At 40.2% G+C, this 11,781-nt stretch overlaps 2 protein-coding genes across 15 annotated transcripts in view; one reads left to right on the forward strand and one right to left on the reverse strand.

Moving 5' to 3' along the window:
- LOC111253075 (uncharacterized) overlaps nt 1-11,781 on the forward strand; it is a 41,566-nt gene that overhangs the window by 27,629 nt on the left and 2,156 nt on the right. For 4 of the 11 annotated variants that reach the window (XM_086978262.1, XM_086978261.1, XM_086978252.1 and 1 more), the window contains one exon: nt 9,597-9,701. The exons of 1 other annotated variant lie outside the window; for it this stretch is intronic. In XM_086978262.1, coding sequence (XP_086834388.1) covers nt 9,597-9,701 — 105 coding nt within the window. Of the gene's footprint in view, nt 1-58; nt 888-2,076; nt 4,221-5,221; nt 8,141-9,596; nt 9,702-11,781 lie in introns of those variants that run through there. 6 more of the 11 variants (XR_015319693.1, XR_015319694.1, XR_015319687.1 and 3 more) reach the window with 5 other exon arrangements.
- Tmhs (Tetraspan membrane protein in hair cell stereocilia) overlaps nt 1-11,781 on the reverse strand; it is a 60,137-nt gene that overhangs the window by 4,978 nt on the left and 43,378 nt on the right. For all 4 annotated transcript variants that reach the window (XM_086978243.1, XM_022811969.2, XM_022811959.2 and 1 more), the window contains exons 3-4: nt 559-798; nt 89-203 (exon numbers count right to left, since the gene is read on the reverse strand). In XM_086978243.1, the coding sequence (XP_086834369.1) occupies nt 89-203; nt 559-798 (355 nt within the window). The remainder of the gene's footprint in view (nt 1-88; nt 204-558; nt 799-11,781) is intronic.

Consider the following 11,781-nt stretch of genomic DNA (forward strand, 5'->3'; position numbering starts at 1 on the left):
GAACAGCACGGTGAGGCCAAACAAGGTCGTTTTTATCCACATTGGCTTTGAATTTCAGCCTACTATGCATCGGAATTCTGCAATTTACCTGACGGCACAGTTGCCCTGAGAATACTCTCCAGCGAGAGGTCCACATACATCTTGCACAATCGAAATATTCCAACCGATCGGGTAGATCAAACATCCGCCGAGGAGAGTCATTCCTGAGAATTGTTATAAGCAAGCCTACCTTAGCATAGTAGTTAGTTTATATACCAAACAAAAGAGCTTAGTTCTCCGTTCTATATTTTAGCTTATAAGCTCTAATGTGTAATAGGAATCGTACCCAACATTGTTTACTTTTCAATTAGCTAATTACATGTCTGGGTATTCGCTAACACGTAAAATAACATAACGAGTCACGCGTTCGTATACGAAATTATTTCTATAATTTGCTTATTTGAATAACAGCCAGACGGGTCAAGGTGTTACTAGATTCCTAATGTTTCCTGCTAGTTTTAGCGGACTCGATAGGACATATCAACAGCAAATTAGTAAGCCATTTTTCCAAGTACCGACCTGACAAAGCCTGGAGCCATCCACAGATGTGGAAGGTGGTTGACGTATTAACGAAGCAAAACATAGGCATAGTGACAATGGAGACAATACTCAAGGCCACCGACAAACCAACCAGGACCGTGGCCATACGGAACGCCATCGATGGAATCTGTGTGAAGTCCGACAACGTCCCCGCGCAAGTTATACCCTGGCCATCCTGAATCAACTGACAGTACTTCCATAGGCCGAAATATCCCGTACCTGAAATATAGCAACAAAAAGTCAGACAACTTCTCGACTCAGTCTACTATACGCCCGAACCGTGCCCATAAGCCTATACGTCGAAATAGGTGAGAGCCGACTTTGCTATCGCTCTAACTTTAGAATCAAAGCGATATCTGAAACGCGTTTTACCATCGAAATGTCCACTTACAGATATTTATCACAGGTTGTCGCTGTTGAAAAACTTATTTCCTTTTCTTTCACTGAAATTGTTAATAGCGGCAACTGAGGGAAAACGAACTGTTGCCTACAATTTGCGACAATTTCATACGCATATCTTTCTAATGCTCCGGTCCATTGGGGGTTTCGTTGTCGCTAGCCAGGATGACAGCGGCAAGCACAGGCTTTAGCACAGTTCAAGGCTGCCATTGCGTGTCAATGTCGGCGTACGTACATGGCCCTGGCTGGCGACATCGAACCGCGTAAGGCCAATCCATTAAGCTTAAATAACAAATGTGACGCGTTGTCATTTAAGTGCTTTGTCTAAGACAAATGATTTAAGAAATATTCCCACCAGCGCCACAATTGCCATACTGTTGCGTGTGTTTATAGATATGGTCTATATGTTTGTGTACGTCTCTGAATCGACCCATGCGCGAGCAAGTTCAGCGTATCTAAGTCATACTCAGTGCCAGTCTCTCTCCTGACCGGTCTTTTTGCTATTTTATAATTTTGCTGGTTGTGTTTGATATTTAGTACGGCTGTAGAAATCTAGACACTTTACGCTGTATAGGTCTGCAGATTATACGTTTAGTACTACCGCTAAATACATATACGCTCTTACAAATAAGGACACGTGAAATTGGTCGGACGTTGGAAAGCTAGGATGAGCCGTAGATCATAGAAAAAGTTGACATAGTGAAAATGTGAAGAAAAGCTGAAGAGAAGCAGAAACATTAAACCCAAAGTGACGAGACGTGCTTTGATTAACGGAATTGATAACCTCATATTCTGTTTGAGTTCAGCCTGGCTTTACTTCGTCTCTCCTTGAAAGAAACGAAGGTTTTGAACGAAGGATCTGTATCTTCGATGTTCATATTAGAATTTGAGGATCGTATGAGGGAAAAAAAAGAGTTCCATGGAAACAATTGATAGTTTCACTACGCTAAGCAATTGCGTAGACGGCCAGCGCCGTTTATGCAGTGAAGAACATGCGCGCATCGCCATGCATGCTTCGTTTAATAGAATTAAATAACTGTTTGTTCTACAGCAGATCCTAGGTTGTAGTAAGAAAAACCCGTTTATGTGACATTTCAGGCATCCGCTCAGGGAATAGACAACGGTCCTCTTCATAGGCTATTGTATTAAAATAGATTAGGTATGAAACGTAGCTATCTTTCTTTGTCAGACATCGAAGTCATTTGTTTCTATGGCAGATGAAAAGCAACAATGTAAAGGGTGCCATTATAGTCACCTATTGCGGTAAGCGAGAGTTACCGCGACCGCTGCAATAACCAAATACGAAGCTGATTGTGCACTCTCGTCACAAACATTCTTTACGAAATCATTCTATAATACAATGACATAACAAAATACGTTTTTTATTACCATTTAAATCTTCCAAACTAGCAGGTTTGTGATTTTTTTTCACCGACCACGGGAGGAAAGATATTCTCCCATCTAAAGCTTTTACTTATTATCTCTAATTAGATAGCATTGGTTAACTATAATTGATATGACTCTACTCAATTATTATTATAATCTATATCTAAGATTATAATTTAGTTACAATTAAATAATTAAAAACTCGATTTTACATCACAAGGATTAACGTACGTCAGCCGTGTCTGCGAGCAATAGATGACAACAGAAGAAACCTTCAAGCCCTCTAATAAAAGAACAACTTCGACTATGACTAGAATAAAGCTTACAGAGAGACCTATGCAGGGATTACAATGCAGCTATACAAACCTCCCCTCGACGACATCACTATATAATCCGAAGTTTAACGTACGAGCTATCGTTACAATCTATTTGTCTGTGTCAGTATAGAAGATGCTGCCCGTTACGGGAATCATAGCACTATTACCCTTTGTGCATTACGCCGACAGTATGCCCCTGGTTCATTTCCCCATGACGGATTAGGTTAAGCGTAAATTAGCAAAACATTCTCACTGCACAATCCAGTCCAGACGAGCACGATTAATCGTACTTCGTTTCAGCCGATGCGAAAATCTAGAGACCCCACATGCAGACAAATGTGCGCCGTTTGTAACGTGTTATAGACATTAACATAAACAAAGCTCACGTATCGAGAGGCAAGCCACTCACGCGCAGATACGGGCGATAAGAAAAAAACAAATACCTCGAGCGGGCCCGGAAATTGCCGCATCTATGTTGCACTGAACTCAAAATTGAGCAGACGATGCTCTACAATCGTGCTTTGCTGTTTTTCCTGATGCTTATTTTCGACGGATAACTGTCTGTATTTATGCCTTGATACTTTAAAAATAGTGTTGCGAAGGGCGTGTGAGCTGCGCTAGAAGGCGTATGTGTAAGGAAACATCTGCGCTGTAACGGAAACAGCATATCTGAGAGCGTTCTAATCCATAACTAGGGTATTCATATGTTGCTTTACCCCATTTTAGCTTGACGAGACGTTCTATATGACCAATATGGGTCTATGAACCAATTATGGGTCGAAGACGAATATAGATTGAGCCTTTTCTAAGCGCATAATGAAGTGGCTTATATTATGAAGTGACACGACACACCTTTTCCAAGAATAGGTTTTGTCGTCGGTTAACTTTGGCCAAGGTAAAGAAAACGGGTTGCGCTAGCCTAAGAGACATTGCTCAAATGTTTCTCCATTAGAAAAAAGGTGTTCGTTTATTACACAAAAAATCAAAATATAAATTGTCTGATTCAGGAAAAGCTCTACTTGTTCCTTGTTATTGCTGTCTAAACATATTGCTCTTAGATAGAAAGTGGCTAAATGTATTGATTAAATTACGGTATTAACGTACATTATGGGCCTTAAATGAATCCTAAACTAACGAAAAGCTTTCATCAGAAGACACGTTCAACCGGTTTTTCAAAGCGTAATTCCTTCGCGAACGAAGTCAATTTTAGGACCGTTACAATAGAGGATCTCTAGCTAAGGCACTAGTGGCATATCTGATAGGCCAGGTCAATTGACAGTTACGATGGGCCAGTGCCGCTAAAGATACAAATCGAAAACACAAAGATCCATCCTTGACATACAGCCCTTCTTATTGATATCTTACAGAAGGCCACTGTTATAGCAGAAGCAGATAAAAACATTGACTTGTAAAAAGTCATTATAGCGTGTGAATTCGCGTAATGATAAAAACATATGCAAAATAATATTGTGTTAAAGGTAAACGTGTATAGGTATGACTTTTGTACATAATGAACCGCCTTTCTCTAATAAAGTCAAGACAAACAAATTTCTTGTAATATAAAAACAAGTTAATTTTCCTTTTATGTGTGCTGGAATTAAAGTGCATTAAGTTGAATCTGAAAATGTTCTCTTTTGCAAACTTGCACCTTCAGATGCTGAGCGCGTTACAAGAATCCACAAAAGCTATGTAAATAAGTTACGAAATTTCATGCACAGATTAGAATCTCATATACAAAATTGGCAATACCCTCCCGGCTCTTCTTTTGTACACAAAGAATTGCTTTAGCTTAAAGGGCGTATTTATTATCTTCAATGTAGCCGCGTTCGCTGCTAACCAATTAAATATTACGAAAAGTCTATCACCTTGAGCTTTATCTGGCCGATATACTATTCTCTCGATTATAAGCCTTTGAGCTTTGCAAAGATTCTGCAATTTTTTAAGGGTTTTCTTCAAGAAACGCTTCATTCCATTCCGGAAAAAAACGGCCCTACATAAGTGAATTTAGTTTTTATACATAACATAGTACAAAAGTAGTAATTTAGGCCAATTAGGCCGCTTATTTACGAAAATTAGTTTGAAGTGATAACCCACTTGAATTTTTGCCTTTGATGCGGCGTGTCAGCTTGCTCAAGCGTTAGTGTTATGAGAGCGGCGCATGCTGTTGGGCTCTCGATGCTTGTTTACGGCTAGCAACATTTCATGTCAGGCGCGGTTTAGAGGAAGACCGTTCCTCATACGATCGTCTGATAGTATTCACCTGGCCCGCTTAAAGCCTTTAAATTCGTGTCCCTCAATGGAACTGCTGATTTGCAAGACCATGTTTGTCTGGATGAGTTTCTAGAGGTCGGAAGTATAAGCAAAAGCGGCACAACGTAACGTTATTTCGGGCGCTATTTAAGCTGGCTTGCTGCAGACGCTCGCCCCTTCTTAGCCGCAACGATTGGTTCTTGTTAAGAAACCATAATCGTCTGTGCAGTAATGGCACGGGACCAGACGTGTGTCGTATGCCTGCTGGATAATTTTTTTTTTTGTTTTAGATGCTGAACTTTCACCGATCGATCGGGCTACGTTCGCTTCCGTTCCCGGGCGTGATCATCCGAAGTGTGACGCCGTGCGGCACCGAGGGCGATCATTTGCGATAATAAATAAGTATGCTTGCTAGATCTAGTAATTACTACAACCGGAATCAGACCGCAAACACGCCAGTGTATTCAACTATACGTAAAATACAAAACAACAAGTCCGGTCGTTGCTATGATAAAATCAACGTATAGGTGCGCAATATCCGTCAGTGTAAGACGACAATAACCATGGTAACAAAAATGGTCATCGTAGTAGTTGTAGTATCGATGTCCTCGCTGGCATAATGCCGTAGACACGTTCAGTCCATTTTCTCAGCAGACTCTTTCTTTCCTTTGGAAGAAAATATCTATCTTGTTTTTATCGATGCAGTAACTGCTACGGTTTTTCGTCTCATAAGTTATTCCCCTTTCACCGCACCTCCGGTCTCTCCGGTATCTCTAAACACATGCAGCATCGCGTGCGTGCTAGCTGGCGCATGTTTCGCCTCCGTTCACCTTTAGTGAAGTATAAAGAACATAGAAAATGCCCATTGGAAACGTGCGTCAGCTAGCGGATTACGATAGTCTATTTGTCGGCTCGTGATTACGCCGATATCGCGCGTAATTATGTACGCGACGCTTCTCAGTATCCATTATATAGACACTATGTTGTATATGAGACAATCATTTCATATATATATATACACGTATCAAATGCTGACGTCCTCTGAAAACGTTTATAATAATACCAATACGCCGCGTCGCTATTATATGTCAAATATAGATATTATCTTAGACTCGATTTTTAACCCAAAGACGGCAGGACGACGTTGTCAGACAAACATGGTAGGCACGGAAAACCTTTCTAGAAGATGACTGGCCGTAAACTGCGACACCTCTTAATATCTTATTGACTGAGCGAAAACAAAAAAGAGAATACTACGTCTCGGTTAAACAGTCGCTTCTATATATATATATATATGTATATATATATATATATATATATATATGTACTACGCAACTTGATGCGGTCAACCCATTGCTCCGTTGTAAATAAAACACAACTATGATTCAGGTTTGTTCCTACACAATTCTATAGGACTCCAATTATTGGTACCATCGTTTTTGCCCACATCGACCAGATACCTTCTACGTTGGCTTCTATAACTTATTGTCACATGTACGGCTGGCATTATCCATCATTTTTCGGCCAAATGTTTAGGACTGATGGAAAAGATCGACTAAAAGCAGTCGACTTGGCCTTATTCCATAGTGGCGTTGCTGTTGTGTTCCTTCTAATGTAGGTTGGTTGTGTACCATTATGCGATACCTAGAGCGTAGTCTGAGATATAATCATAATGGTAATATTGTTATTGTCTCAACATGAATACGTGTTTATATTTCGGACATGCTGAGACGAAATGCAAAGCGCGGTGTGTTACCCACTGTTAAACAGAACGTTGACGATATTTGCGGCGGTGAACTATACCGTGTTATCTATGACGCACGATATATATATATATATATATTATTTTTTGTTTATTTTGTAGCTACCTTAAGACATTGGATTATTGTTTAGCTTCTAGTAAACATTAACATAGAATACCGTCACTTGGAATCATCACCAGCGATTTTCCATCTATTTTTCATTCGTCCGTTAACTGTGAATCCGTCGGAAAACGTTCTCTGGATCTCACAATGCCTATTTTGTGTTAATATTCCCAACGATTGCAATAATAACAGTTTCCACTGAGCTGGAGCAATTCGTTCACCTTTGGAACAATCGATAGAACAGACGGCTTACTTTAGCCCATCTACCCGTTCGGATATATCAAACATTTGAAACTAATAGCATGAAACAGGTAAACTTTCATTACGCGTTACCGACAGCGTATTACCTTTCCTTGTGTCGAGGAATGAAAAGGCAGAAAAAAGCGAACCAAGGCTCTACTTTCTTTCTTGCTGGAGGCCTTCTTTGTCATATAGGCTGCAGCAAAATATCCCGGAGTAAGGAGATTCAACAAAACGATGAATTGTCTCAGCTGAAGAACGTCAGCAGAAATAACATTGTCATCAGCATCAGAAGCAGACGCAGCACGCGGGGGTTATGCGCACACTGCCTCCATTTGTTTCATTCTGAGCATCCATTCGAGAGTCGATTCAACCGACAGACAGACAGACAGACCGACCGACCAAGCTGGGATGCGAGGTGTTCGCGTCATGACTCTACGCCGGCTGCCAGGCACGGTGGCCCAACGACAACAATCTAATGCGACATGTGACATGCAGACGCGCTAAGTACAAGCAGCGTCAACTTCGACAATCTAAGATCAAAAACGAAAGACACTTCGTTGTCTTTTTTCTAGTAGCAATAACCGTAGAAGAAGAAAGAGAAGCCAAACAAGTGCTAGCAGAAGCAGCAGTTGTTGTCGCAAGACGCTTTGTTGTTCTTGTCGCTGTTGTTAGCAGTCTGATTGCAACAACTCTCCACTGCTGCGGTACACTCGACACACAACAGATCGTGCAAGGCGAGGGAAGACGGGGGCTATAACCCAGCGGCAGCGTCTGCTGGAAACTGTCCAAACTTAAAAGGATCGTCTTGATTCAGAAGGAAACGAACCGATAGTATATTGCCTACACAAGCGCCGAGTATACGAACGAAAGCCATCAACGGTTCAGCCGAAACTAAAAGTTAGTAAAGTGCACCGTTAACATATACCGACAAGCGTACCAAATAGACACGAGTAAATTGAACGGTCGAATAGGCAAGCGTGTACGCGTAGGACTGCTTGCGAACGTGACTCACTGTGTTGCTTACGACCGCAATGGCCCCGCAAATAAATCTCGTGTCGATCGGCCAGTCTCAATAACACGCACGTTGCCGTGGACACGTAACGATTTCGCTTTCCTTATTGATTCTTTTTTTTTTCCCATTTTCTATGGGATTATCACCTGGGTTACGCAAGCCCCACTACAGCTAAGCCCGGGTGTCTGCTCCTATTGTCTTTAGGTATACAACTATAGTTATTGTTATGAATATCTGATGACTTTTATAAATGCAGAGTAGAAGAGTTACTAAAGGCGGCCACTGTAGTTGCCTTTAGATGATGGCGACGAGCAGAACGTAACACAAATTGCGGTACATCAACAAACACTACAATATGCTTTTTTTTTTAGCATAATCAACCATGGTTTGTATTTGGGCGGGTATCTTCTTTTTACCTCGTACCTTTTTTTTTTTTTCTATCCATCTATATATGAATCGTTATTAATATTGTGGTTGTTTCGTTTAAGGACACACCAATTTTATATCTTTCTTGCCTTTGATCGTTATGTAAATGACATGCGATGTAGACAGAAAGCTATCGATAAAATGATCTCTGTGATCTTGCTAGTAAATTTGGGTAATTTACTGGATACGTAATGCTTATGTAAATGGACGCCGCTATGACATTTTCACTTAGATATTATAGGGCGTACTCCAGGCGTACGTGAACCCGGGTAACCCGTAATATTGACTAGTCAACAGGATTGAACAGGGACATTGCGCTGTCACAAATAACAGAGTGAGCACAACACGACTTAGTCCCTAAGACAATACATTTTGTTTTGATAAAATTTACCGCCCGTTACCTCTTCTGCTTTGGGCAGAATTGCTTAGCAGAACTGCGCTCATTTCTATGGCCATAAAAAGAATGATGGTAAACAATGTTCAAGTTCATACTGAGACACATTTGTATAAACAATATTACAGGTCATAATTTAACGGCGTTGGAGAAAAGGTACCTTGCAGTAACTGTATGATATTTGAAGGATGAATGAAAGGTTACAGGCTTCAATGTCCTATCTATGTTTAGTTACTTATATTCTGACACGAGACAGTGGTAATTTTCGTTTTTGCAGTATCATTATACATAGAAATTGTTGGCATCTATGAGTACCTTTAGCAGTTCACTTTGCTAAAAAGTCTAACAGGCTTCTGAGCCAGATCTCGTAGGGTTGGCCACGTTTTCAACGTGAAAAGAGATCGACGATCGTAAGTAAAAACATGAAAAGAAGTACAACACAGCACTTAGCATGTGAAAGTAAAAAATAAAGTCTAATTCAAGATGTATTCATTGCCATTAATGACTTTCTTAATTTAAGTCCTTTGCGAATATATATATATATATTAATGTTCTTATACGGAAAATTATACTTTCGCGGCTATTTTTTTAATGTTTTACTAGAAAACGGAGGCATATCAGATTTGACTTAAGCATTTGGACTTGAAATAGTATATACCAGGTGAAGATGCAACCACGTCGCCGTTTAATTACGGTTCAAATAACAGGATACAGGATGTTTACAGGTTTGTTTAATGCGTTTGATTTCCTCTTCCCACGTATTTCATCGGGTAATCATCACAGAAGTGTCGCAATGGGAAAAACTCTCGGCACCACAACAAATCTTCATGGTATGTCACTGTATGCTTATTTTTTGCCGATTTCTAATTGTAATAGAGATGATGATCGCCTACGGCCTAGAGGGCCGTCGTCGCTCAAGTATAATCCAAGCTGTAGCCGATTAAAGCGTACTTAAATGGCACGCTAGGCGTAAAGAACACCACCGTGACGCATAAAGTAGTAAATTTATGTATCATACCACATGAACATATATGGATGACACATAATAAATATCTTGATCCGTCCAATTCTTACGCCCTGTCCGTGAATGAATCCAAACCATACGTACTATACTAGCAGTATCTGTCATTTCTTTCAGTAATCCTTACGATAATAGAGCATCATCTCCTTGGAGTCAACTGCTCTGTCTGACAGTTGTAATCCTTTTCATGGTGAATCGATATGCATACACACACACATACACACACACATATATGTATATTATGTAAACACAATAGTTGTCTTTTTTTCTGATCGAACTCGAGCAAGAATAAAAAGGTATTTAGATTCCCTTATCTTAGATACAGAATGTCTTTGTCACGGGGGGTGGGGGGGGTACAGTTACCGCTTCGGCAGGCGCTTTTGCTAATTCATAGAACGTTGATTTCACTAAGTATTTTCTTGGTAACGATTGTTTAGCTGACATATAGTATAATTAGCGAGGCGGCTGTGTTCATTCAGGGCTTCGTCTGCTTATAACAATATATTAAGGGCTGTGATTGCGTCTAGGTCTAGCTCTGGAAGATTCGCCCGTCTAGCACTTAGTAGTAAACAGATTAACTGCTGGAAGTTTTCGGGTCCTCATATATGATGAAAAGCGGACAGATTTGCTGACTCCCGAAGCGAATGAAATATTCTGGCCTAAAAGTAAAGCGTGAGTTAGAACAAGGCTAACTTCAAAGTGGTGATGGTCGGCGACTTCAGGTATGGTTCTGACTATCGGATTTGATTGTTCCCAACTTCGTAAATGTATCAAGATTCACATTTAGCATTAAGGTTTTTAAGGACGCAATGGCAATCTTTTTCTGAAGCTGGCGTAGGAATACCATCGACAGATCCAATGCTGGGATACTCTAAACAACATCAAATCGATGACAAAGGTATTATGTTCGTAAAATTAAAATAGTACATAAACAAGGACTATAACGTTATCTTTAGTTATTTTACTTTTATTTGTATCCTTGGCTATCTGATTTGTTAAATCACACAAACAAAAAATTGCCCGACATTTTCTTATCCAGATCGCCTAACGTGCACATACGAAATGGTAGGATTATCAGGGGGCGCCCCGCAAACGATTTTAGCGTTCAAAAGTCAATTTAAGCAAGAATCTTTTATCCATAACGTCATTCTTCATTTTCGTTATATTGAAGGAACGCATAGATATTATACATAGACACAATTTATCTTCAGTGCAAAAATTAGGTTGATTGGCACGAGCTTGTACACGGCTGATCACTTTGGCCCTGGAGTAATGAACAATAATCGACAATTTACCCTTAGGCATATAATATGAACGGATGGATCGTTAAGTGCATGAAAATGTTCACTTCAATTTGCAGGGGCAATTCCTTTCTGGCTGAAGCAAGTATTGCACAACGAAAAAAAGATAATTTTATCATGCCAACCTGAACTTCTTCCCGAACTCTGATCTCACCTCGATCATTCGGAGAAATCGACTAGATTTGAAAAACCGCGGATCTTTTATATTATATACATACATGTCACCCGATTGTTGCAATTAATCGAGGTCTATTATGACCTAATTGTGGCCGACTTGTCTGATTAGCGAGAGGTGTAACACATATTCACTAAATTCAAATGTATTAACGTAGCCGGTAAACAGTAACCACAAGGGATTATATGCCAGAAACGAAAACGCAGAATTATTTGTGCAATAACAGTTTATGAGGCGAAAATAGATAGCGCACGCTTGCAATTTGACGTGTTTCTAATGGGTGCAATATACCGCTATCAGTATCACCTCCAGGCTTACAAATGGATATAGAAGGTCATATTCTAAACGGCCAGGCCACGGCAACGACCTTGAAGCAGCCAGCGAATCGCTACAAACGCATGCGTCATAGCATT

Source organism: Varroa destructor, unplaced genomic scaffold, assembly GCF_002443255.2.
Source record: "Varroa destructor unplaced genomic scaffold, Vdes_3.0 BEIS01000001.1, whole genome shotgun sequence".
NCBI lineage: Eukaryota > Metazoa > Arthropoda > Arachnida > Mesostigmata > Varroidae > Varroa > Varroa destructor.